The 25,781-nt window shown below is 33.4% G+C and overlaps 3 protein-coding genes across 4 annotated transcripts; all 3 read left to right on the forward strand.

Moving 5' to 3' along the window:
• The first annotated feature begins 734 nt into the window (after positions 1-734).
• LOC123670552 (proton-coupled folate transporter-like) lies at positions 735-16,706 on the forward strand. 2 transcript variants are annotated; one of them, XM_045604040.1, is made up of 8 exons: positions 738-954; positions 1,037-1,177; positions 9,080-9,819; positions 10,736-10,984; positions 11,141-11,242; positions 11,864-12,001; positions 15,803-16,043; positions 16,094-16,706. In XM_045604040.1, the coding sequence occupies exons 3-8, from the start codon at positions 9,132-9,134 to the stop codon at positions 16,233-16,235; spliced, it is 1,560 nt and encodes a 519-aa protein (XP_045459996.1). In that variant the 5' UTR covers positions 738-954; positions 1,037-1,177; positions 9,080-9,131; the 3' UTR covers positions 16,236-16,706. The 2 variants fall into 2 exon arrangements, with proteins under 2 accessions (XP_045459997.1, XP_045459996.1); XM_045604041.1 differs by lacking the exon at positions 1,037-1,177 and having other exon boundaries at positions 735-954.
• A 1,363-nt stretch (positions 16,707-18,069) lies between these two features.
• On the forward strand, positions 18,070-20,303 carry LOC123670762. Its single transcript, XM_045604309.1, has 2 exons — positions 18,070-18,223; positions 18,695-20,303. Exons 1-2 carry the CDS (start codon positions 18,146-18,148, stop codon positions 20,129-20,131), a joined length of 1,515 nt encoding a protein of 504 aa, XP_045460265.1. The 5' UTR covers positions 18,070-18,145; the 3' UTR covers positions 20,132-20,303.
• Positions 20,304-23,003: 2,700 nt separating this feature from the next.
• LOC123683526 (putative uncharacterized protein DDB_G0286901) lies at positions 23,004-25,241 on the forward strand. The gene is made up of 2 exons (XM_045622607.1): positions 23,004-23,132; positions 23,714-25,241. The coding sequence occupies exons 1-2, from the start codon at positions 23,052-23,054 to the stop codon at positions 25,052-25,054; spliced, it is 1,422 nt and encodes a 473-aa protein (XP_045478563.1). The 5' UTR covers positions 23,004-23,051; the 3' UTR covers positions 25,055-25,241.
• Positions 25,242-25,781: the final 540 nt, after the last annotated feature.

Genomic DNA, 25,781 nt, shown 5'->3' on the forward strand with positions numbered 1-25,781 from the left:
AGGCGAGGTCTATCGACGACAATTGATGCGTTTGAGCCGCGCACTGCGAGAAAAGCGGCCACAATACTCCGACAGGCACGACAAAGTTATTTTGCAACATGACAATGCTCGCCCACATGTTGCACAGCCGGTGAAAACATACTTAGAAACGCTCAAATGGGAAGTCCTACCCCACCCGCCGTATAGTCCAGACATTGCTCCGTCTGATTACCATCTCTTCAGATCGATGACGCATGGCCTGGCTGACCATCACTTCCATTCCTACGAGGAAGCCAAAAAATGGGTGGATGACTGGATAAAGGCCAAACCGGTCGAATTTTTTCGCAACGGGATTCGTATGTTGCCAGAAAGATGAGGAAAAGTTGTAGCTAGCGATGGCCAATACTTTCAATAATTCATTTGTAACCATTTTTTCACAATAAAGGCTCACAATTTGAAAAAAAACGGGAAAGACTTATTCACACACCTGATAATAATAATAAAGAGAGAGTTTATTCATGAAAAGACATTCAATAAACTCTATAATAATGTAGAGTTTTATAAAAATATAAACTGTGCACAGTATTGATCCCCAATATTCCGAAAAATAAATCATGAATTTGAAAACAAGCAATGTTATTTATATAATGAACATAAAAATTAAAGATTTTTGAAATGTTATGTTTTCCTCCATTGATTTCATTTTTATCGTTTACATAAATGATTAATTACCTTGTTTCCCAAATAAACAGTACATTCTCCACTCCATTGTCCTCATATAAACAAATAGGATTAATATATTTCATCAAAATAATTCTAATAATAGGTAGATGACTTTTTATCATAGAACTTCCTTAAAACTTACAATATCTTTCCATAGGATCGTTGTCTGATCTCTTCTGAATCTTGAATAAATCATAGTAAATTATTAGATGAAATCAGTATAAAAATGAAGTTGAACTGGAGTGTATATAGGTTAGTAGAGTAATGAAAATTTTAGATTTCATTCTTAAGTCGAACAATGATAAGATATTTACTTTTGCTCGGTACATTGTAGATTATCGAAGAATATATAATAAAATACCGTTTATATTTTTGGGAGATTGTTTAGATAAGTAATTTTAAGTGGTTCCTTATCCTGAATACATCAGCCTTCAAAAAAGCATATTAGCGGGTACATAAAGGATTATCCGAAAAAGTAAGTATGAACAATATAATATGTATAAAGTTTTCATACGATTTTATCGCAATATGACGAAATTTTGTGATTGAAATTTCAGATGTATTTGATTTGATATTAAGTTGTCAGATTATGCATTTTTGCATAACTGTTTCGAGCTATAGTTACGAGTGATATCAAGATAAATTATTTTTCAATATTGAGGAGGAATGACCAAGTTCAAAAATGCATTCATGTTTATATCGAATCGTAGCAAAGCTCTATTAGGTACCTATCATAATATAATGGATTAAAATCATTTCATTCAAAAGTCACCATAAAGACAATAAATTGGTGTTAAAATTGTAGGTGTTCGCGAGTGAATATAATTAAATTTTAAAATAATTCTCACTCAATATCTTGCCATAGTTAAGTCGGTTTTTACTTGAATTTTCAACTACAATTTCGGTAGGCATCTTCACACGTCTCTTGGTTGTAGATTTCAGGAAATTTAATTCCATTTTTTTTCAGGAGTTCACTTCATGTCACAGTTTATTGTTCTGATTTTATTGCTTAGTTACCATCAATATCCTCTTTGAGTATATTATGCCTTTGAACATAATCCAAATACTTTTTAGCTCTTGTAAACAGAGAAATAGTTCTTATATCTATTTAAGATTTTTTTGAAAATTATAAATATATTAGCAATTTTGAAAGAATACCTTGAATGTCTAGTTATCAAGTTATTGTAAAATAACAGGCTCAGAAGACCTGAAAGCATTCTTGAAATCTTATTTTCGAAAGAGAACAGCATCTCTATATATCATCCTTCAGCAACAAGCATACTATTTCAACCACCATGGAGTAGTCATACTGGCTTCAGCTTCTGCCATATTTATATATCATATTGCTGATGTTCTACGCAGATAGTGACCTGAATATTTTTCAGCATCTCACAAACCCATGATATTTCGCAGTTATACACGGGATTTAGTCAGATGTGTTTTTTCTAAATGGTTGTATAGGTCAGAAAACTCTATTTTTGGACAATCTAATGGGCCTAAAGACAACAGACAAAGACAAAGTATTTATTATCAGCTTTAAAGTATTTATTTGGTATTTTTCAACAATTGTGGAAAGGGCTTTCTGTGGTACATTCACCAAGAAATCTGACTTTTTATTTTCCACTTGAGTAACTAGCATGGTATTGACAAGTTCTTGACGTTGGCATAAACCAGATAAACTGAATATTAACGCCACTTTGTACATTAAAAACATAAGTTTTTGAATTTTCCAAAAAAAAAATGAATGAAAATACATAAGAACAGTTTTTAAATTTGAAAGCATGGCATATTGGATTTTTCAATCACTTGATTGAAGGAAAAGAATAACTTCACCTCTAAGATGAAAAATGAACATCTCAACTACAATTTCTACCCGATGAAGTTCTCCTAATATTATTAGAAAATTAAAAATATATTGGCAATTTTGGAAGAGTACCTTGAATGGCTGGTTATCAAGTTAATGTGAAAAAACCAGACTCAGAAGACCTGAAAGCATTGAATTGAATGAAATGAATCAATACACAATAATTATAATGGTATTACATAAAATTCGTTCATTGACCCTTTTGTCCTTAAAACAATGCAGGATAGATTGAATTGATAAATATAATTATCAATCATTGACATTTTTTATTGATACGATCAGAAGTGGTGATATCCGGTTTGGATATATTGATTGATATCAGACCGTATAAGAAAATCAGCAGGAAATTTTAGACAAAGTTTGAAAGTCGTATTATATTCTGAAATATATCACCCTATCGGATCTTTTGTCACAGAATTATTATTATAATTGAATTTGTTAGGTATTTGATCACAATGTTTCCAAAAGACTATGTGTATATATCACCATTTTTTTCAAATAGATCTAGTCAAATAGTATTTCTTCAAATATTTTTCCGTTACCTATAATTCAAATTGAGATTTTAGGGGAGGGTGGGGCAAAAATGCGAATAAACAATGTTTGTTGATTGAGACATAACTTTAGATATTTATTCAATACACCAACACACAAAATTAATAAAATAATAATTCTTAGGTGAGAATTTCAGACTTGAAAAAAAAAACTGCGAATGCCTCACATGAGTTTGATGTTATATAATGTATTCTATGAAATATTTAGAATTTCCCTATAAATTATGAAAAATCCTTGTTTAATTCACCTGAAAATAAGAAGACAAAAGTAATATCCCGATAAATCTTCATATCTACTCAAGTTTCACTATTTTTCATAAAGTTTTTCATTGATACCAAGAGGTAATTGATTCACCCTTGAACTCTATTCATTTTTGCCGGATGTATTGCCGGTCAAGGAAGATATTGCGGAAGACTTACTTGCGCCTCTCTCCCCTAGGTACTTCTAAATTACATTATTGAACAGATGATGTGTTTATATTACCATTTTTTTCTAACCAGATGTACTCAAATATATTTTCTTCAAATATTTTCTCTTCTCTTCTTCTCTTCGTCAGCCTTCCCTTATCCACTCCTGGATGTAGGCCTCTTTCATGTTCCCCCATGCTGTCCTGTCCTGAGCTATCTGAAACCATCTATTTCCCGCATACTGCTTTATATCATCAAGCCATCTTCTCTGTGGTCTACCTACACTGCGCTTCGTCGTTCTTGGTCGCCAGTGTGTTACTTTATATGTCCATCTCAAATATTTTCACTTTACCAAAAATTCAAATTGAGAGTTAGGTCCTTCTGAAAGCTTCCAACTATACGAAATGTAGGTACTTCTAAATTACACGGTGCTCCTTAATGATATGTTAATATTTGAACATTGGAGCCCTTTTAAGAAAATAAAATCTCATGAAGGTTTATCTTGAATTTGTGAAATACAGGGTGGTGAAGTTTCCAGAATTTTTTTTATAATAACAATGACGGTATTGCAGATATTTCTATTAAATTTGTTATACATACCTATGTTTTCAGTGTATCAAGATACAATCTTAAATGTACAAACAATTAATTATTTTTACCAGTATGGGTGTTGCATTGAATAATTTTGATTTTGAAAAATGGCACAACTTCGCTTTTTGTCATATTGAAAATTATTCATTCGATTCCTATTTATTTTTGAACAAATTTGATCTCTTGATTTTATGTTATCCGGCGCTTGGTTTTCCCTTAATATATTAATAAATATCTTTTTACTCCATCGACATTGATAAATTGCTAAGAGTATCGAAGAATACGTATAATTTTTTCAAGATTTCAGAATATAAATCTCGACCATAAAACAACTTTCTTGAACAATGACTGACTACCTCGAATAATTTCACATCCGCGGTATTATTGAACTTCACTGGGAATTATAGATTCTGCAGTGCAATACATCGCAAATAATGGAGGAAGCATATCATATAACCGCTCATGCGTTGTGATTGATGATTGTGGGAGATGACGAGAAAGAATTGTTCTGCAATGCACAAAACGACCGGTAAAGACAGAAAATGATTCTAATTGGAGAAACTGTAATTTCAGAGCGATTTTTCTTGCAAGATATCCGTTAGAGATTTCAATAGATTCCAGAAACGGATAGTTATGATATACTGAAACGTCCTTGCATCTCAAAAGTAGAACACAACCTTGAATTCACAGTGCAATACAAATTTTCTTGCCATCACTTAAAAGGACGAGCGCTGAAAAGCTCCTGATATCAAGTTTGCTTTCCTCAATTCTTATAACCTGATTCAAGTGAGAATCTATAAAATTTCGCAGATTCATTCTTATGGTAAATTCAAGATATTGCATGAAATTTTTGAGTTACGAAGATTCTTTCATCGCTGTCCTCTTCCACCGATTCTCAGAGGCTAACTCGGGAGAGTTCTAAAAGAGCGCCACCGATTCTGTATAAGAACAGCGACTACGCCAGGGTGCTTTTGGTGAATCGGAACCTGAAAGGCACAATGTATAACTACCAAATAATCTGATCAGATCTGATCGAATTGTACAGATGTTTGTACCGATGAATAATATGCGAGAAATTATAGTTAATACTTATTGGATATTGGATTGAAAATTATTCAGTTTTCATTAACTTACTTGAATTTGAACTCGTTGTCTTCTTATATAAGAAATTACACTTTAATCTCGGGGGTCCGATTACAACTTCGATTCCTGTGCTCAAACACTAACGGGATGCGCCTCATATAATATTCAATAATCTCCTATTCTGGGGCCAGCCTCTACTCATTTCATTGGTACTGTACCATAGGTATGGAGGATCAAGTGAAGACACACGTTCTCTAGATTCCTGGACTTGAAAACTCCAAAATACTTTGATACTCGAGATTCATATACAGGGTGGCCACTTTTTCAATGGGATTGTATTGGTAACTTTTAAACCATAAGAGTTAGAAGGTCGGTCAAATGGAGAAAAAGTTGCATGCATAGAAGCATTATCAAGCAGTTCAAACAAATCGAGATTATCAGGGCCGGATTTCGAGATATCATAAGAAAAGTAAATTATGTCATTTTGATTTTTCTTTTTTTCCCACTTCATTTCAAATATTATCAAAAAATGTTACAGGAACTTTTTATTCGACAGTAAATTATCCTCAATTTGACGTAACCAGATTTCGTATCCAACGTTTCGTACTCTCTGGGCCACCCTCAACCTCATTTTTTTCAATACGGACCTGCATATTTTATGACATTTTTCGAAATAACTTTTAACGCTGAATTCAACGATATATCATACAATGTCATTCAAAGTAGATTTTCAGGTGATTTTGACCCTTATCCAATTTTCTTCGGGTCGGATCTGTATTACCTTCATTTAGTTTAATTAAAAACATGCAATATGCAATAAATTTCGATAAGAAAATCAACTTACCCATCTTGAACTGAATGGAACATATTAGAATCAAAGCAAGAAACCAGTATACTGGTTTCTTGGTTCTTCTTTTATAATAATCATTTGAAAATTTCAATTCATAATAATTAAACGAAAGTATCATTTAATGAAAGAAAAATCAAATGATTATTCGAAAGTAAATGAAAATTAATGAAGTAAGTGTTTGAAAAGTCCACCATTTTGTAAAATGCACTTTACGGTTCTGGAACCCATACTTCTTATACATTTGCTTGTTTGGTCTCCTTGAATACCTTCCAAAACATTCTCAATTTTCTCGCGAGGTATCACTATTGTTGTATTTGTCATTTGAATCGTTGAAACAAATTACAGAATCGAACTTTATTTTGAGATCATTACGATATAATTTTTGCAAGGCTTGGTATTCAAATTTAAAATCATTGTATTCGCGTCTCTTGACTATTTTATTACAAGCAGTTTTTTAAAAATTCCATTCACTGGCCACAGTCCTCGATTTTTTTTCTGGGTTCGATTGAATTTGGGTCAGAACATTGATATCGTTAATAGACTTGTTTTTTCTTACATAAACACCATTAAATTTGGATAAGGGTCAAAATCACCTGAAAATCAACTTTGAATGACATTGTATGATATATCGTTGAATTCAGCGTTAAAAGTTATTTCGAAAAATGTCATAAAATATGCAGGTCCGTATTGAAAAAAAATGAGGTTGAGGGTGGCCCAGAGAGTACGAAACGTTGGATACGAAATCTGATTACGTCAAATTGAGGATAATTTACTGTCGAATAAAAAATTCCTGTGACATTTTTTGATAATATTTGAAATAAAGTGGGAAAAAAAGAAAAATCAAAATGACATAATTTACTTTTCTTATGATATCTCGAAATCCGGCCCTGATAATCTCGATTTGTTTGAACTGCTTGATAATGCTTCTATGCATGCAACTTTTTCTCTATTTGACCGACCTTCTAACTCTTATGGTTTAAAAGTTACCAATACAATCCCATTGAAAAAGTGGCCACCCTGTATACTGGGACAAAACTCTACAGAATAACAATCCAGCCAAAGAACGCTGATAAGATGGAAGAATAATAGTGACAGGTCACAGAAAAACACCTGAAACTCACGTGATAATTATCGTCGCCGAATAATCCGAAAATGCGAAAATATCTTCACGGGATTTTTCCAAATTTTCTGATCGAAAACTTTCCACTAAATCCGCTTAGGCGATTTCATAAATTGAAATTAGTTTTCTATTTAAAACGGTTCCCAGTTTCTAACCTTCATCTTCTACACAAAAACCACAAGCTACATAAACAACAATCGACGCTGTCATATAATATTCCAAGAGTGTGCAAAATATCCACCGCACCGAACGATAACATCGAATGATTTAAAACCGTGACATCACGGCAGACAAGTTTTCAATTCTGGAAAAAGTACCTCCTCGAGCGGGACTCGAACCCGCAATTTCCGATCACTAGTCCATCGCTCTAACCACTGAGCTACCGAGGAAGCTGAAGGTTGGTCGCATACAAGGAACCCCTTCTCCCAGAATCAAATGTTAGTTAGTAGGTATGTAATACCTTCCGAACTATAGTTCGCAAGGGTTGTGGAAAGTTGAAATGTTAGTAGGGGAACTCATTAGCGATAGTGATCATCCGGATTATATTCACCTTTCCTCTTGACGACGGTGGAGACAGGGTGGATACAGGGGGGGGGTGGGCATGGGTGCCATGCCCCCCCCCCTCGCGGACCTTATAAATATAAAAATGAATCCTGAAAAATCGAAAAATATGCGTAGGCACTCACAAGGATGAAATATTGGATATGATCTAGAATAGAATAATAGAATTAATGCATATACATACAACCATTTGCAGCAGTCTTAATGTTGAAAATATTATACAAATACGCTTGTCAAAAAATAGGAGACTAGAATTTGTTATTAAATTTTTAATATTTGATAGTATGTTTTTATATAATAGGTGTAGTGAAAAGGAATTCATTATTTTTCCAATACATGGCTTTAGTTATTTGTATCTCGCGTTGTACAAGTCCGATCGTTATGGCGTTAGAAAGATGAGATTTCGCACTACAAAAACCTTATAACAGTTTTGTGATGGGTTGACTCAGTTAAGTTTGAGCACGTCACAAAGATGAACACTAGCAAAAGAAAATATTTCATAGTTTTTCTTAGATAAAGACAAGTTTTTGAACATGATGCTGTAATAGCCAATCACGTGCAATTTTGGTTTTGTCGATTCCGTTCCGGTATAACTATTTATGTACCTACACACCACAATAAAGATTGATTAATAATAATAATATAAATTTATTTTCATAATCAGAGTACATTCCGAATAGAAAACAAGTTAAAGTACAAAAAGACCTAAAGGATGAAACAGAAAAAAAAACTTATAAACTAGAATAATATGAAATGGCTCATGTCAATTCAAAAGCAGACTTCACAAAATTTATATACGTTTCCTCTAGAATTGTTTCAAAAAAGCGCACCAACATTGTTTACTTTTCCAAAATTTATTTATAAATATCATTTATTTACTTTGCCCCTACTATTTTTTACTGAATTTTTTTAAAGAACGATATAAAAACGATGTAATAACTATTAAAAATGAAACAATTTCATAGAAGTATTACACAATCAAAGATTCACAAGAATGTATATATTTTTTACGCAAGATTGGTGCTCTAACTATTCCAGCACCAGACCAGTTAGTGTACCTATCTGTACCTGAGAAGTATTCTCTCTTGAACAAATAATGCATGAAAATGGATCTATTGATGATTCTTTGTAAATTGGAATGAAATTATATACTTCATCAAATTTATTCACAACATACTGACCGATATAGATTGTTGTCACTTTACAATGATGCAACAATCGAAACTGGTTGTGTCAATACGCCCTCAATTAAACAAGAAATTTCGATGAAATCTATTGTTTTGTACAAGTTCTAAACAATGTATGACTATTATATCATAATGAACAATGAGTTTTTCTATCTTTTCCAGATATGAGATAATCCACTTCCACAACTAGCATTTTCCAATTTGAACACTCAAAATGTCTATTGGAAGTATACCGAGAGCTTTAAGTATAGAATATTTAGACATCAAAACTCACAATGTCAAACAGAAGACACTTAAAGAAAAAATCAAGTTCGTCCTAGCGAACATCACGTTGGAACCTTTCATGTTTACATATGCTCTTTCGTCTGTTTTAACTCAAATAACAAACACCAACTTCAACTTAGAAAAAGCATGTCGCGTTCAACTACAGTACAATTCTTCAATATGCGACGCCATGAGATACAGAAATAAATCAGGTTATGAAGATTATCAGGAAATAGAGGTACAAAGTCTTGCATCGACTATGGCAGCCTTCAAATTGATATGTATGGGCATATTCCCATCTATCTTGATGCCATTTTTTGGATCTTGGAGTGATAGACATGGCAGGAGAAAACCTCTCTTAGTTATTCCACTCATCGGAGAGTGCATAACATGTTTATGTTTGTATATATGCGCGCATTTCTTCTACGAATTACCATTAATTTTCAATGCTCTGAGTGAAACACTACCCTATACACTCAGTGGGGCATGGTTTTGTACTCTTATAGGTGTCTACAGCTACGTTTCTGGTATCAGTTCTCCAGAGAATAAAACATTAAGAATTGGATCTTTAGTCATGTGTTTAAATGTTGGAATAACTGCTGGAATCTTTCTCAGTGGATGCTTGATTAATCTCATAGGTAATTATAGAGAAAGAATTGAAGTATCCATGCAAGGTCATTCTGAGCTTTCTTTGAAAGCCCTTAGACACGGCCCTTATAGGCGTCTATCGTATGTCTCAAAAGTTCTGGCACAATTTTATTCATACAAATTTAAAAAAAAAAACATGCCACATAAGGTTTTCTATAATTTCGGAATTACTCAGAGTAAAGAACTTTTCATCATCCATGACGATGACAACAATTTGCTTCCAAGAGAACAGAATTTCAATTAGGTATATAACTTCAAGGGATTCTGCCCATTACCGAACTCAAGCGAAATATTTAGACATTGAACCTGCCCTGAAAATTTCATGTCTCTAGTTCTTTTGTTCGTCTACAAGATGGACGTATAGAATCGATTTTGACTAAAATTCTAGTGAAATCTGACGCATATAAATATGTAATTAGGAGTTATCAAAATTGTACAATTTTCTTTCGAATCATATGATATCCACTAAAGCAGTGTTCCAGTAAAAATTAAATCCTCTTCACATGTCATGTACCTCCAAGTGCCACTCTTCAGCTTGAGAAATGTAGATGCGAGATGTTCTCGAGCCAAGTGCACGTAGGTGCGCCTTCTCTCAAGATATTACGGTATTTCGTCCCGAGACCGCTGACGGTCTCTTCAGTTAGGCAATGCAGCGATCTCTGTCTAAGACACCTTCTTACACCATCGTGGAGAGGTGACTCCGCTGCAACGTAGCGACCCTCATAAAACCGCCGGGGCCGTAGTAGAGTTTGGAGTGATGTCCATAACGCCACCTCTCGGGCATTTAAACGAAATATCACAAAAAAAAGGGAGAGTCTGCGGATTCATAGGACTTTTCTCTTGAAATAATCCTAGTTATCTTTCTTTGTACCTCCAATTTAGTAACATTCTGTATAATTTCCGTAGGTTTCAAGGCCATTTATTTGTCGTCGTTCACGTTGTCATTGATAACATTGTTTTATTGCTTACTAATAGTTAAAGATAATCATATACAAAACGCAGAGGAGAAACCAAGAGGTTTTCTGACAGACTTCTTCCATATTGAACATGTCAAGAGCACTTTTCAAATGTGCTTCAAAACTGGGCCAAAAAATAGAAAGAAGAAAATGATTATCATTATGATATTATGCATGCTGATACAAGGACAATTTCATGGTAAGTAGAGCCAGCATGAAAAATAATAATCGATATCCAACTCTCCAATCTCATAACGAAGATAAAAATAATGTTGGTTTTCAGTCTTTACTCGTCATGAACAAATTTAATTGTATTTCCATTCAAGATTTTTTGATGCAATAATTTTTTTTTCAGGCGAATATGCTGTTTTATATCTTTTCACGAGAATAAAATTCAAATGGGATGAAGTTGACTACAGCTATTACAATGGTGTCCATTTTTGCATACAAACTTTGGGTAAGAAAAAAAAACAATTTCTGATATATTGCAATTGATAAATGTCAAAAACATTTTTATTTCGGCTAATTGACCCAGAAAATTCATCATTTTGTCCATAACGTTAATAGTTAAAATTTTTCGGAAATTTAATCTTGTCTGAAAAATAATTGAAAAAAAATCTATATAATCAAGCATTCAAGCCTAGGTTTATATAGAGGAGAGGCATTATATAGGGTGAGTCTTCGACTTGTACATATATTTCAACCGAAGATTCCTGAGGTCGAAGAAAAAACACTTTTTTCTCACTTTGTTCTGCGGGCATTCTGAAAGTGACCTGACTGATTGAATTTTATATTCGGAAAAGATTCATCACACCAATAATAAACTACATTCTGAATATCATCAAAAAGAAAGAAAAAGATCTTAGGAATTTTTGGTTAAAATATATATATTTTTCGAAATTTTCATCTGGAAATTGTCTTGAAGCTTTAGATTGAAATGACTTTTAGTATTCACAATTTCACGACGGGCTAAACTTTATAAATAACTATCCGTTCAGGAATCAATAAAGTTAATATTAACTTTCTTTATCGATAAATAATCCCAGTTTTGTTTCTTTTGTTAATGTGTGAGTTTCAGGTACCATTTTTGCCATGAAATATTTCATCAAATATCTTAAAATGGATGATGCATTAATTGGCTGCATTGGTGTTGGTGGGAAATTGTTAGCATGTATCATTTATATCCTAGCTCCATCTGCCATCTACTTCTACATTGGTAATTATTTGTTCATTGTTCTGATTTTAAATGTACGTAGTCTTAGGAATGCATCGATATACATTCTGCCAAGAGAGGTTCGCATCGAAGATGAGTTAAAAGAAACAGCAGTAGCTATTTTACAATATATTGTAACACAGGAAATATTCGGTTCACGAAACCTTTCGGCATAAGGAGAAATGTCCCAAGCTGTCTTGTGTAATGCGTAGTAAGTTCCACATACGAGTACCTTATGGGCTTGTAAAAGTCACTACACCACAACATATGTATAGGTATTGTTTATTTATATTTTGAATATTCTGTTCAATTTTTTTAAATAGACAGAAATATTTATGTCGCACAAATCACTAAAAAAACAACAATTTAATCAAATTTAAAAGAAGAAGAAACGTATGGATGTAATACTGATACAAAATCTATACCATGGTCACCAGGGCAATGTGATATTGAAGGAAACGAAAAAGCCGATGAACTTGCGAAAATGGCATCAAGGTTAACATCTGTTTGTCCTGAGCCCTTTGTGTGCTTGGAAAACGCCAATACAAAACATCGGTCCAACAATGATAGTGGGATATAGAAAACCCTCTGGAGGAATACTCCGAGTCTTGGTCAGATAAAGAAATTTGTGCTTTCACCGACCCATAACAGGAAGCTCCTGAATCTACCACGAGCTGAGCTTCGGGCAATGGTGTCTGCTGACAGAGCACTGTCAGTGCAAATGCCGCATGGGTAAGTCAGCACATGAGATCTGCAGACTTTGTGGAAAAGAGGTAGAAACTGCCGAACACATAGCATGCAGATACCCAGGGCAGACTGGCCTAAGAACCACTCACACATGAAAATCAGTTCTGGATACTCACGAAGTAATGTCCAAGGCTTCCAAGGATGTCGACGGTTTCGTTAATTGTATCGACGGCCTCCCTGGGTTTGTTTGAAAAAAAAAAGACAAATTTGGTTGTAGTTTCCAGTAGGCTAATAAAACCGTAACGAAATAATAAATACTTATCATAATAATACTTCAAGATAGTGTAAAAAAGTGGATAAACTTTCTGCAGACAAATGAAAAATATTGACTGGCCGCTATTGATGGGTGCCCATAATTATATTTTGGCACAATTACCCCAAACATGAAGTTGAAATATATGGAGGTATATTATTTTAAATATGTTGATTGATTCAATCATAAAGAGTAAACTATACTAAATGTAAGGATGGCTTTCATAGAAGCTTAATATCACAGATTTAACTTCTTGCATTGAAAAATTACATCAAAGAATAGATATATCTATTTCCAGCAGAATAACTTCTGAAATGAGGATCTAGGCCAAAACAAATAATTCATACTATTATCTACATGAAAGTTGGTGTGCCCCTATTCAATTTGTTAAATTATTACTGCTCCCACTAACATATCTAGCGAAAATTATTTCCTATTATCTTCGGTTTCCTTCACATTAAATTAATGATATCAGTTAAGTTAATGTCGATTACGTTCAACTAATGTTAAATATTATACTGATACCTTCTAGAGCTCATCTGTTCTTTCTTATATAAATAATTGTAGGTACTGGATCAATAATAGACATAAGTTCTATCTCCAATTGTTAGATGATGTAAACATTATTTGATTAGTTGGCTAACAAGCATATCATTTTGCTTCGTGAGATTTATATGCATCTTTCATAATATGGGAGAGGGATGCCAAGCAAGCAATCGAAGTTAACTAGTAGTGCATCTGCATTCATCATCATCATACAGCGTCACACTTCAATGGACTAGTTTTCATTTTTTTGTTAAGGATTAATTCTAAAAATTTAAGTAAAATGAAACAAAAATGTGGAAGAATCATTGAAATATCTCTAGAAATGAAAAAGTTATGGGACTTTGAAGTTGCGCTTGGAAGAATAATTTCATAGTACGTGTAAGTGGCGTGACGTCACACACTAGACGACTGGTATTAGCAGAGTGCTTACGAATTCATTGGTGTACAATCACTTGTGCCATTCGTGTCCTGTTTTGTTCGTTACACGATGGCTGAAATAACTTACTATATACATACATATAAATTACTTTTTTCTCTTTTTACTTTTTACTCCTCACATAAATATGTTTTGCCATTAATAGACTTCAACAACCAGTACTCAACTACAAACTGTTTATGAAACGTTTTTCAAATAAATCATCGTTATGAGTTGAACCATGATGAAGCAAACTCAAAAGTAGATACTTACTTGAAAAGTTTAACTCCTTTTATTTCAGCACTGACATAAGATGGATTTGAAGAAAAAAACTCCATCACTGCGAATATATCTATTTTAGGCAAATTTTCACATTGTCCTTTCACGAAGCCTTCTTCCATTATGGTGACATAAAAACAAAACTCGAGTTAAAACTACACTGTACAACTACAAACTGCGCGAGAGCTTTGGCGCGGCTAAGTATTTAAACGTAATTTATGGTGCAGTGATCACAGGCAAGTGCCGTGACGTCACAGACCAAAGACGTTCCGCGCTAAAATATGTTAATTTAAATAATCTATTTCTCAGTAATTTATTGATGGATTCTCAAAATTTATTCACTGATTAATCAGTTTTGCTCTATATTTTAATTCTATCGTGTCAAATATAGTATTATCAACATCACTAAACTAGTCCATTGTCGGACATAGGCCTCCTCCAAACTTTTCCAGGCATGACTGCAATTAGGAGGGGCAATATTGACATACAAGCATATATCCGACATATCCATGAGATATTGGAATGATATGTCATCTTACAAAATTTTACTAATAATCTCATATATCCACTATATTCATTGTCGAGTATATACATTCTTTCAAGCCTGTGCACATAAATAGAAGCATTTCTTCTTATATAGGGTGACTGGAATTAACACTGATATTGTTATGTTAGTGATTGTACAGATCAAAATATGAAAAAAACATCAAATGAACCTACTTCCTGAAATTCACTTTCGGAAAATTAGAGCTCCTTCAATATAACTCTCAAAAACTATATTTTTATTTATTGGAAATCTGGTAGCTTTTCATTATCGACGTCAATGGTAGAAATTAGTATGTGGCCTTTATGAATTATTGTAACGACGTAGTTGGTTTTAGAATTTTCTTGAATTGTATCGTTTCATATTCAAACTCTTAACTCAACCGAAAATTCAGCCCCAGAAGTTTTCTTCCTAGCGTAACAAGCTCAATTTAACATTCTTTGCACGCATAAAAAATAATCAATAATTTTCAATTCATAGTAAGCGACAACTTCGATGATACAATAATTTATAACGATCCTCTAGTATTACCAGGTCATTTGATTTGCCTCTTCCAAGCATAAGATATATCATATACGGGTTTTTATGGTCAAGTTTTATTAGTTATAACTTCCCAGTCTTGAAATATATTAATATCTAATTCTTACACTATGTATATTCAGAATATTTAAAGGTAAATAGATTGACCAACATAAAACAATCCAGCAAAGTTAGATCAATTTTTATTTGGAGTGAAATCTTGCGATTACAAATTCGTAGGTGTGCCTACTACAACCAAATTTGTGCATTATGTGTGACAAGTTCTGAAAAATCGAAGAAGAAGAAGACCAGGCACATAAAATTTGATTGGCTCCTTATAATATGTGGCTTTTTTATTTTCATTTCAATTCAAAATGAACATCTAACTATCTATCTAATAATCAACAAACATTTCTTGTATTTGAGTATTCAGTATAGTTTTCTTCTCTTCTCCTAATGATATATGGACATGAAATAGAAACTGATAGATTTTTTTTTCAGGTGCATTTGTTGACATTTTTCATGGTACAGTTCATGTAGTTCTGAGAGCATTGATGTCCAAAATTGTTTCTTCGGAAGAATTGGGTCAGTCAAACTCTGTCTTTGGAATTTGTGAGGCTGCAATGCCTCTTTTATCTGGTCCCTTGTACTCAACGATTTACAATTATACGATTAATGTATTTCCATCATCATTCTTCATGTGTTCGTTTGTTTTCTTGCTATTCTCGCTCTTTTTATTCGGGTAAGACAGAAATGAGTTTTGAGAAAGAGGAACTGAAATTTTCTTTGCAGGTGGTTTTATACTATAAATAGGAAAGAGACAATTTTCGTGGAGAAGATAAAGAAAAATATAGAACAAGAAGAAAATCTGCTGAAAAAGGCGTGTTCCATTGAGATGATAAAGTCTATGGAGAAACTGAAGAATATATCTTAGCCAAGAATATTGAATGTAAATGCTGGTTTCACAGCATTCATCAAATCAACATATATTGCAGCATAAAAATTGTGCTCACCAATAATTTAGTTATAATACAAAAAGTCAATCGTCCTGCAAGATATAATAGGTACAAGTTTATATTAAATCTACTGCATGTTTTATATGAAAAGAAGTCGCTGGGATATGAAGAAGAATGTGCTATTTTTGTACATCTAATCTACATAAATGGTTCAACTCGTATTGTGCTGCTTGTGGAGCAAACACTAAGCCAAGCTATGAGGCCAAGTTTAATAATCATCTGAATATATTTCATTGCATATGTAATGCCTCATTGAATAGTTTCATTTCAATAGTCGCTAGGAAATACCTATAATCGAACCGATTGAAAGAAATAATTTTATACATTGATACTCGAATTTGTCAATTGAGTGAATCACTCAAAAATAAATTACTAACATATGTGAACAAAAGTTTTTTTTTGTCATAAATATAGACCTATATTCATAACCCATGTTTCGTTGAAAAAATCTTCGAATAACAATCTTATCAATCATTTATGAACCTTCAGATTTCTTCTGGATAGTGCGCTGCTTCACGGTAAGATCAGCTATCCTCCTCGACTGAGGCAATGTGCTGATGGTTTAATCGAATATTTTAACCTCAACATAATAAGTGAATAGGCAGCCATTTACATAGGAAATAATTTTTGCAGCATAAAATCAATGAATATTTCTGATAAAGATTACCTAATTAAGAAAGATTTTGAATTTTTAATTTCACATCACTAAACCTTCATTGGATCATTATACAGGGTGTTATACAAGCTCTAAGACTAACTTTGACAGATATAATCATTCTGAACACTTTTCCTATAATCATTTGTTTCCATGCAGGAATAACGAAAATTTTGAGAAATTTTTTCATAAGAATCTCATTAACTCATGAACTGTTAGGTTCATACCCAAGTTATGGTATTTTACTGAAATTATCATCAAATAAGCTAATTAATGATGCAATAATATACTGGGTGTGTCATTTGAACTAAGAAAGTAATAGTCTGTTTCCGGTATAACCGGAAGATGTAGAGGTCTGAAAATATTTTAGGGAGCAAGACCATTGTCTCAGACTCAATATGCAAATTTTCAGCACAAAATTAGGAATAGTTTTCCATAAACGTGTCATAGGTCATTCCAGTGAATTACCTTGTATAACATTTTTCTATATCACCCTTTTTTTATTGTGAAGTATGTGTAAGTTCTTAAGGTTAATGTTATGTCACTTTTCTGATTTATGATTTTTGAATACTTTATTAATAACGTTTTTGGGTGTGAAAATCACATGTGTGTATCCAGTATCCCTATCAAATAATATATCCTTCTGGTATCCTAATAAACGTGAACATGTGATCCAAAAAATCTGATCAATTTTTATCTAATAATAAATTCAGGGTGACCCATATCGACTCGACTATGTTACATCCTACCATCCTTCGTATTTATTCGTAAGAGGTGAATCTTTCAATTTTCGTTTCGAAAATGCAAAAAGGAAAGAGTTGAGGAATGCTCCGGAATTTCTAAATACTACCACATGGATCTAACCACCTGCTAAAAACTTCAAGATTTAAAATTCATATAATCATTATTCAATAATTTCCCCATCATTTCAGATCATCTCTTCTTGATTCGAATAAATATCATATAACCTGACGACTGTTTTTTATATATATATAACGGATATTTTTCCTAATCGAGTTCACTTTCTGTATCTATTAATGCTATTCTGCAAACTAGGCGTTTCATTTTGAATAGATTTACATTTTTATACGGTATAATCAATTAGATTGGACAATGCAGACGAAAGAAGATGGAACTTCAAAAACATCCTCTCGAATTCTGATGGCTTTATAAATGGTCGGAGATCTTCATTTTGTATCATTCAAGCATCGTTCTCCAACCGATGCAAACATGTGTAGTGTACTGAAATTGGTAAGAACATATATTTGTCGATCAGATAAACCACCATTTAATATAATAACTGTATGAATTTCATTACCTTCATCAAGACAATTTGTCGTTAAGAAATTTTTTTCCTACATTACATACAACATGAGAAATATTAAAATTCCTCAAAAGAGCGCAATTGAAATTTTCAACTACGTACCTCATTCGAACCAACTATGAGTTACAATTGGCAATAAATATTTTGGTAAACCTAAACATTCATCAGAAATTCTTTACAAAAAATTAGCTCTTGCATTTTCATCGAGATTTTCATTGCTTGCGAGTGGCGATGATTACAAACTATATAGTTAAAACTCTAAAATATGTTTACTTAACACAAATCATAATAATTTTGTATTAAAAATATTACATTGTTTGCATAATATCAGTATGGAACTATCCTAAATGTAGTTCTGAATTTGAATTCAAAATGTATTAATGACATATGCTTTTCAGGCTTGTATTGCTCTAGTCTTTGCGACAACAGTGTCTGCAAATGAGAGAAGCAAAAGGTCCGGTTTGGTAGATTTGGGATCGTCAGTCCTTCTCCCATGGGGTTCATCAAATAATAGAGGAATTGGCAATAAGATTTATGGTGCATTACCAAGTGCTGGTCTCTTGAGAATTGGAAATAGGGACGATCTAAACCTAAATGACAGAAATGTTCTTCTACAGAGACAAGGAGATTTGGTCAGGCTTGCTAATGAATATAACATTAGAAAGCAAAACCTAGCTCTAGGTGCACTCAATTCAGATTCCATCCAAGATTCTCTCAGGCAAAACTCTAATGTTCGTAGTGGATGGCAACAACAAAATGGTTACTCTGGTCTTGGTGTCTATAGTAGATTCAACTCAAACCCATCGGTCGATGAACAGCAAGCTTTGATTGGAAAGAATGTGCAAAGACAATCCCAATTATTAGATCAAGTAAGGGACTATCAGTTATCCGCACAAAATTCAGATGGTGGTGATGCCCAATTGAATTTGCAGTCGAACAAAATCATTTCTTTAGGAGGTCAATTGAACAGGGATATCAATCAAGGACAAAGAATTGTTATTCTGAGACCATCAATCAACGCAGCACTGAACTCTCAAGGTCCCATCGATTCGAATAAATTGAATAGGTACAGGCAAGTGTCTGGCTTAGGATTGGGACTTTCTGGACTTAACCAAGAAGGTTTGAGAAACAATGGAAATATCGCAACATGGAACAAACTCGAACAAAACGTCGGACGAGCTTATGGTCTTCTGAATGGTCAAAATTTGGTGAGAGACAACCAAGAATCATTAGAACAAGTAAATGCTGAACAGAACATTCAACGTAATTATGGTGGTTATGGAGGACGTGGACGTTTCTATCAGTCTTTGAGGTCTCTGGATAATCAGCAATTGAATGGACCTGTTGCAGAAGATGTACTCTCCGGAGTTTACAATAGACAATATCCTTCATGGAGTTCAGACAGGCAATCTGCTCAACTTCAAGCAGAGAATCAAAACCTTGGAGCTAACAATGAACAACTTGGTAGTCAGCTTCAAAACCAAGACAATGTGAACCAGCAACAGAGCAATAGTTACACTTACGGTGAATTGAGTGCCAGAATATGGAACGTAATCAAATCTAACCCAGCCATGATTTCCAACCTTGATAATTTGAGGGAACAACTTTTGAATGGAAACAATTCAGGAAACGAACAAATGGGCCAATTGAAAGCTCTATTGCAAGATGCCCGTAACAAAAATATTCTCATTCCAAGAAACAACATCATCGGCCAATCGCTAGAAGAACAAGAACGTAATGTAATTGTTAACAATCTCATTGATGCTATGAACCAAAATGAAGCCGTTTCAAATCCTCTGGACGCTAGGGGACAATTGTCTTATAAAGGATGGTGATTGTAGCAAAGAATTATAAATTCTTAACGCTACAAAAATGAAACTTCCTATGAAATATTGTTCAATATTCGAATTATCGTTGCCATTCTGATGTTATTATTTTTGTTATGTTTATCGACAACTATATTGTTTATTTTTGTATGTTCATCTGATTAATAAATGTGATTTTCATTTACTTTTTTTTTTAATTGAAACTTACTCAAGAAGAACGTAGCATTCTTAAGAATATTAAATCGAATTTCATGTATACCAGATGTATATACAGGGTCTTGCAAGAGTGCGTTGCGCTTCAGTAGCTGCCGAATCAGAAATCTCAAAAAATTCGTTTTAAAGCAGGCTCCTTCTACTTCCATTTCTGCATTTCTGCCAATCAACAAATGGTTAATTTTTTAAATAGATTACTCACCCCGTATATTTCCATATATTTACAATGGTCTAAAATATCTCTATCATGAGATTTTCTTCCAACGGTCAGAGAAAACTGCGAAAAGTTGAGGAAACAATAAGTCCTCTAGCGCTTCCCAGAAGAAATAGTAACACGAATATGATCAGAATTTTTTTTAATTAGAAGATTTGCCTAGTCGTCATTCCTAAATGATCTATCATACACGGGGTGTCAATTAAGAATGTCCAAATAAGAAGTAATTCAAATTGTTATTTCCCGACTTTTTCAAATGTAAAACCTTGCATTTATTTCCCAGGATAATGTTAATAATTGAATACCTTAAATTTTCTCAGAAGTAACCTTAGGACTATTTTCATCCCTGCATCAAGCAGAAACGAAGAAATGACTAAACAAATGAATACTTCATTTAAATGATGAATAACTAACGGACGTTAAAAATAGTCGAAACAAAATTATCCAAGTAACATTAGCATATTGAGAGCTGTTATTGGAACCTCATTGTAGACATTAAAAAAAAAAAAAATTAATTTGGCGATATTCGGTGATCTAGAAGGCCATCTTGTCGATCCACGTTCCCAATCCATCTATCTATTTGGAAACTGGTGATCTTGAAACTCTAGAATCTATATAAAATAGAGAATAAGTGCTCCATCATACTGAAACCACAATTCGTTTCTTATTTATGTAGGTAACACTGTTTATAAATCCAGGAAGAATGTTCTGGAGGAAATTCAAATATGCGTTACAATCTAGATTTGCCCCTCTGACCACTTGTTTTGATGGTTGACTTCCCCTACCATTCTTGGATTTTCGAAAAAGTAATAATGGAAATTGTGCCTATTGATGGAATAAAATTGAAATATGTAGGATGTTTCTGTTTCAATTTGACAACTTGCCCAGTTGCAGATATTCAGACGGTGTTCAAAATTATTGTCAGCAAGCGCCTAGTGTATTTGAATGAGGTAGGCATGATACTTAGGTTTTTTGAGAATTTTTTGAACTGAACACTCATTCATAATAGGCTGGAAAATATTAATCTCAATTAACTCTAAAGGCATATAATTGGTTGGCTTGGGGGAGGGAGGGAGTACCAGAAAATAAGCCAAGGGCATGCTGGCTAAACTAGTTTGGATGCGTTAAGGGTAGCTGAGGGTAGAAAAGAGATAGCTATTTGTTTACTAAATGTATTTGCAGATAGCTAAAGGTAATTTATGGTGGATAATAGAGATTCACGACTTGACTTGATATTCAAGCTACTTGACTTGACTCGACTCGAAATCAAGTCAATTAGTAGTTTTTCAATGTCAAGCCAAGTATTTATTTATCAAATACATGAAAAACCAAGCACATTCTATTAAGCTACTTGATAGAGCACATCAATGAAAACATGATGAATGATTCACAGGAGATTTCTTGAATATGTCAAACTCACCTATTTATCCTTTGAAGAAAGCACGATGCCTTGCGACTCGTGCATATCATAGCTTCAGTAATATCAAGTAGCTTGATATCAAGTCAAGCAACAAACAAATACATTGGACTCTCTTTAACTTGAAACAATTGTCGAATTACGTATATTTCGACATGAGCGTAGTTCGAGTTATAGGTACAGTTCATTCTTGATTAAATTCGACATACAGAGGTAATGAGATATAGAGGTAAACCAAATGAAAATTCAAGTTATTGAGCTGAAGAGTAGTGATTTATGTTCCCTTTAGTAGGAGTAGATCGTACATCATTAAATACGCTCGATTCACCGACACGTTTCGACTTGTGCGGCGGAATTTGGAATCAACTACTGACTTCGAGTTATAGAGGTAATTTTTGTGTCTTCGACTTATAGAGGTATGGGTTGAGGTCCTTATACTGTGACTAAAGTAGTTCACGGCAAAGGACAAATTAGGGAAAGAAAAGAACGGGATAAACACACTTATTCAATTTATTTCCAACCCACTAAATAATGATTTTGAATATCATTTCTCAATCAATATTCTATGCTTTCAAAAACTCAGAACTTCAAATGAATGGATAAGAATATTCTGTAAAAAAAATCCATCATTCAAAATCAAAGGAAATGATAGTGCTATCTCAATATTTTAGTTCTTCTCCAAATGAAAAATATTCGCACAAATTAATTTGAATTCTGGGGCTTGACATACTATCACTTTTTACTGAAAAAAAAATGTCTGCTTTGTCTAGCCCAGCTATCGAGATATGTATTAGGTATTTCGTTTACATAAAAAAAATGTGAAAAATTTTGGTCCGCTCCTATTTCCAACTCATATTGATTCGGACTAGAAATGTAGTATGTCGGATAAATTTTGCAACTCCCTATATAACCGTTTTTTATCGAATCAAGTTAACTTTCTGTATCTATTTCAAATATTCTCCACATTAAATGATCCGTCCTGAATATAATTACTTTTTTATATGCATAATTTATCAACCTGCACAATGCAGACGAAAGAAGATGAAAATTTGAAGAAATCCTCTAGAATTCAGATCGCTTTATAAATGGTCGAAGATCTTCATTTTATGTCATTCAACCACTGGTCTCCAACTGAAACAGTTATGTCTAGTCCACTGAAAATATCGGTAAGATTTAGATTTATTGGGATAATAATAATTGATAGTTGGCTCAAACATCGAGAGTTAGGTTCTATGAATCGATTTAATTCATATTTTTTCTCACATTCGAAATAATTAATTGATTAATTATATATTAATTCTCAAACAATAAGTAATTGAGTATTTATGAAATCAATGTACTCACAACGTAATGCAATATAAAACATATTTCACTTTCCATCAATTTTTGAAGGAAAACAATTGTAACATTTAATAGAACAAATTATTTCAAATAATATTGGTTGATTTTCACTTCACTTTTCATCTAGTAGGTATACTATTTTTACTTCTCCCGTATATCTATTCATATAACATGTGAAAAGGCTAACGAGGGGAATTGTTAATAAAACAAAGAAAAGAAATAAGGATATTCCCTCCCAGACAAGTGCTAACCGTAGAGTGTTGCTCATCCTAACACTTTTTCACATTACTTATGAGGGCCGAAAGTCCGAAACCCGTGTCTACGGTTAGAACTTCTCTGTGAGGGAATATACTTATTCTTCTTCAATTCAAATATCTCATTATTCTACGCTTTTGTGTCTTCTCAGGTCTATGTTGTTCTGGTCTTTGCGACCACAGCCTTTGCAAGCGGGAGGACTAATTGGGTGGATTTAGGAGCTTCCGTTTCGATCCCTTGGGAATCATCAAACAATAGAGGAGTGGGTAATAAAATTTATTCTTCAGTACCAGGCCCTCAGATCTTAGCAGTAGGAAATGTGGACAATTTGAATCTGAATGGTAGGAATATTCTTCAACAGAGACAAGGAGATTTGGTCAGGCTCAATAATGAATATAACAGGAGAAAGCTGAATCAAGCTCAAGGTGCTGCTAATTTGGATCCAATCCAAGATTCTCTCGAACAATACTCCAATGATAGATATGGTCGAAGTGGATTGCAAGAAGGTAATGGTTACTCATCTTTAGGTGGCCTTAGTAGATACAACTCCAACCCATTGATTGGCCAACAACAGGCATTGGTTGGAAAAGTAGGGCAAAGACAATCGCAATATCAACTTAACCAACAAAATTTGGATGGTGGTGTTGCTCAATTGAATTTAGAAGGACTGAGATCTGGAGTTCTCAAATCATCAGTCAATGGAGGAATAAATTCGCAAGCTTCTATCAATTCGAATGAGTTCAATGGAAAACTCTCTGGCTTAGGGTTGGGACTTTCTGAAGAAAATATCCAAGGTTTAAGGAATTCTGGAGTTTCCCTTTCAGGAAACAATTTTGGACAAAACATTGGTCAAGCTTATGGTTCACTGAATGGACAAAATTTGTGGAGAAACAACCAAGAGTCATTGCAAGGAGGTAATGCCCAACAGAACATTCAACGTAATTATGGCGGTTATGGAGGACGAGGACGTTTCCAACAATCTTTAAGATCACTAGACAATCAGCAGTTGAACAGACCAGTTGCACAAGACGTACTCTCTGGAGTTTACAATAGACAATATCCTTCAAACGATGCATGGACTTCAGAAAGGCAGTCTGCACAACTTCAAGCAGGTAATCAAAACATTGGAGATAACAATGAACAACTTGGTAGTCAGCTCCAAAACCAAGACAATGTGAACCAGCAACAGGGTAATAGTTACACTTACGGTGAATTGAGTGCCAGAATATGGAACGTTATCAAATCTAACCCAGCCATGATTTCCAACCTTGATAATCTGAGGGAACAACTTTTGAACGGAAACAATTCAGGAAACGAACAGGTGGGCCAACTCAAAGCTCTACTACAAGATGCCCGCAACAAAAATATCCTCATTCCAAGAAACGTCGTAGGCCAATCATCAGAAGAACAACAACGCAATGCAATTGTTAATAACCTAATTGATGCTATGAGTAAGAACGGTAGAGGTCAAATTTCATATGGAAGATGGTGAGCTTGAATACGATGGCCGTTTTGTCAACTAAAACACAGAAATCTGAATTTACATCAAATTTATTGAAAAATTGTTTTAATCTTAGAATGTCGTAGCGATTGTTATGTTAATATTATTTTTTGTTTTGTTCATAGACAATTATATTATTTGTTTTTGTATGTTTGACGAATAAATAGAATTGATTCTAGTGATTTTCGATTTTCTTGAACAAGAACTATGATTTTTCATTCAATCGAAAAAATGTTCAATAAATATTATTGAAACAATCAAACTAAACTCAGGTGGAAGAAACGCAACAAGTTGATATTTGGTAAAATTCTAAGTCTCATAGTTTTTATTTTTAGCTCCATTTTCAAAATTCTTTCAGTTGATTATTGATTTCAACTTTCATATTCAATATTTTGTGCTTGTGCTGGCTTATTAGTAACTATACAGAGTCAATCAGAAGTTTGATGTTAAACCCAAAATTTGAAATATCCTGTGGAATAATTTCGTAGTTAAATTTTTGCAAATTATCAATTTTCATCAAGAACTTTTCCTAGATCAAAGGAAATTTATATCAGGTATAAAGTCACTCAAAGATCTTATTAAGTTCTTTATGGAATTTGGCCTAGCTTTCGGTCATTTACATGGTCATCTTCAGGGCACTGGAAATAATTTTTTTCATTACGAAAGACTATAAAAAAACCAAAAAAACTCATTAGTTATCTAAATCTGAACTTACAAT

This window comes from Harmonia axyridis, chromosome 1 (genome assembly GCF_914767665.1).
Source record: "Harmonia axyridis chromosome 1, icHarAxyr1.1, whole genome shotgun sequence".
Lineage (NCBI taxonomy): Eukaryota > Metazoa > Arthropoda > Insecta > Coleoptera > Coccinellidae > Harmonia > Harmonia axyridis.

Excerpts from the sequence above, each read along its gene's own strand:
- LOC123670552 (XM_045604041.1), top strand. The coding sequence starts at position 9,132 with ATGTCTATTGGAAGTATACCGAGAGCTTTAAGTATAGAATATTTAGAC. Across the intron at positions 9,820-10,735 it reads ATGCTTGATTAATCTCATAG|GTTTCAAGGCCATTTATTTG; the intron begins GTAATTATAGAG and ends TAATTTCCGTAG. Across the intron at positions 11,243-11,863 it reads TTTTTGCATACAAACTTTGG|GTACCATTTTTGCCATGAAA; the intron begins GTAAGAAAAAAA and ends TGTGAGTTTCAG.
- LOC123670762 (XM_045604309.1), top strand. The coding sequence starts at position 18,146 with ATGGTCGGAGATCTTCATTTTGTATCATTCAAGCATCGTTCTCCAACC. Across the intron at positions 18,224-18,694 it reads TGTGTAGTGTACTGAAATTG|GCTTGTATTGCTCTAGTCTT; the intron begins GTAAGAACATAT and ends TATGCTTTTCAG.
- LOC123683526 (XM_045622607.1), top strand. The coding sequence starts at position 23,052 with ATGGTCGAAGATCTTCATTTTATGTCATTCAACCACTGGTCTCCAACT. Across the intron at positions 23,133-23,713 it reads CTAGTCCACTGAAAATATCG|GTCTATGTTGTTCTGGTCTT; the intron begins GTAAGATTTAGA and ends GTGTCTTCTCAG.